Source organism: Cuculus canorus, chromosome 26, assembly GCF_017976375.1.
Source record: "Cuculus canorus isolate bCucCan1 chromosome 26, bCucCan1.pri, whole genome shotgun sequence".
NCBI classification, from domain to species: Eukaryota; Metazoa; Chordata; class Aves; order Cuculiformes; family Cuculidae; genus Cuculus; species Cuculus canorus.
Window position 1 is genome coordinate 7,100,392 of NC_071426.1, and position 1,937 is coordinate 7,102,328.

General features: G+C 49.3%; 1 protein-coding gene across 1 annotated transcript in view; it reads right to left on the minus strand.

Annotated features, from left to right (window-relative positions):
- Positions 1 to 265: 265 nt before the first annotated feature.
- LOC128854657 (hydrocephalus-inducing protein homolog) overlaps positions 266 to 1,937 on the minus strand; it is a 20,582-nt gene continuing 18,910 nt past the window's right edge. Inside the window, exon 9 of the mRNA XM_054088790.1 lies at positions 266 to 334. Within this exon, the coding sequence (XP_053944765.1) occupies positions 266 to 334 (69 nt within the window). The remainder of the gene's footprint in view (positions 335 to 1,937) is intronic.

A 1,937-nucleotide genomic window follows, 5' to 3' on the forward strand; every position in this document is an offset into this window, starting at 1 on the left:
TTGGGTTGGAACAAATGTTTTGGGTTGGAGCAGAGGGGATGTGCTTTCTCCTGATCAAGGGTTTCTCAGGTGTATGTTTAAAGCTGCTTTTCTCACATGACTGCTCAGTGTCCAAAGGGGTCGATGACTGCGGTTGCCTCTTGAGTGGAAAATGGCCAGTGAGACATGTAACAAGTGGGTTAAGGATTGCCCTGGACTGCACAGGAGGTTGGGAACACATCAGACAAGCACACAAGTAACTGGCAGCGTGCTGCAGCTGTTGGCTTCAGCGTGACCAGGATCTCTGTGGAGGAGCGAAGGATCCATCTGTGCCTTTAGAGTGGGAACAACGCAGCTGCAAGCGGGGAGACGAAGCAGGGGGAATTTCCTGAATAATGCCTCTGTGGACACTTGTTGTTAGTTTATATTTTCAGACATGCTTCTGCAGTGGTATTAAACAAAAAACAGCGATCATAGAGTAAAAATAAAGCATCCATTTAAAGCTTATGGAAAAGGAGATGCCAAGCCCACTCTTACTCGTAGCTTGGCTGCAAAGAGCTGAATCTTACCACTATCCAGCATTCACCCCACCTATCTTTTCCCTAACATGAGTGTTACCTCCTGAGGTGCTGGTTTCTAGGCTGTGTATCAAAAAAGATATTGGGGGCCACATGGGGCTTGGTGCCTCAGTCTCATAGTAAAGATCATCCCAAAGTTGTCTCCCACGGAGCAACTTTCACTAGTTCCGTGAGTGCTTGTGGCTGTTTCAGTAAGTGCTCTGGAGCTGTGTGACCACATCAGTAGAGGGCTCAGCTGGAGGCAGGCACTGCCTTGCATTTTTGCAAGAGGAGGAAACCTCTTGAGGAAATGCCTACCAAGGAGATTCTTAGTTTGAGCCTGCTTAAAGCGGTCCAGAAATTGTTGATCAGCTCAGAACATGGGTGGGTGTGCTCCTGTTTCCCCAGAGTGAGGCAGGCAGATGCGCTCACCATAGGACACTATACTTCACTGGAGACCAGTCTTGGATTCTTATTCATGAATCTTCCTCCCAGCAGCTGAACCACTCACCGCTGTCTGTCTTGTGTCTCCAGTTCTCAGCAGTTGACCTGCAATGGAGCTTGTTCCAGCCTTTCCCATTGGAGGTGGTATTTCAGAGCTATGTCCCCCATAAGGTCTATGAAATGCCTCTGATTCTGAGAAACAACGACAAGGTAAGTGCTGGGACAAGAAAGTTTGATCCCAGAATCACAGAATGGTTTTGCTTGGAAAAGACCTTTAAGATCATTGAGTCCAATCATAGATCCAGCCCTGCTAAGTCCGACACTAGACCATGTCCCCCATCTACTCGTCTTTTAAGCCCCTGCAGGGGTGGTGACTTACCCACCTCCCTGGGCAGCATCTTCCAATGCTTGACAACCCTTTCAGTAAAGCAATTCCTCCTGATATTCAACCTAAACCTCCCCTGGTGCATCTTGAGGCCATTTCCCCTTGTCCTGGGCTACCAGGGAGGAGACCAACTCCCACCTTGCTACAACCTCCTTTTAGGTAGTTGTAGAGAGTGATAAGGTCTCCCCACAGTCTCCCTTTCTCTAGACTAAACAGCCCCACCTCCCTCAGCCACTCCTTGTGAGGCTGGTGCTGGAAAAGGAGAGCAATGCCATTCACATGCTGCAGAGCACATCCAGCATAAAATGTATCACCATCAGTATTTTGAGGATGGTGGAAATCTTGCCATGCTAGGCTTTCTCCCCTGATTTTGGCTGACTGTTTGCGGTGTCTAACCTGAAGGAGCTTCTCTGGTCAGCATCCTTCCCCTTGAAAGCCCTGGATTGATGGGAATGTTGAGGACTGTACTGTTATCCGCTTTCATGCCTTACCGGGAGCGGGGAGGAATACCCAGAAATCTGTCTTGCCTGCACTGGTAGCTGCCTGGCTGCCCCCACCAGGCAGCAAGAGAC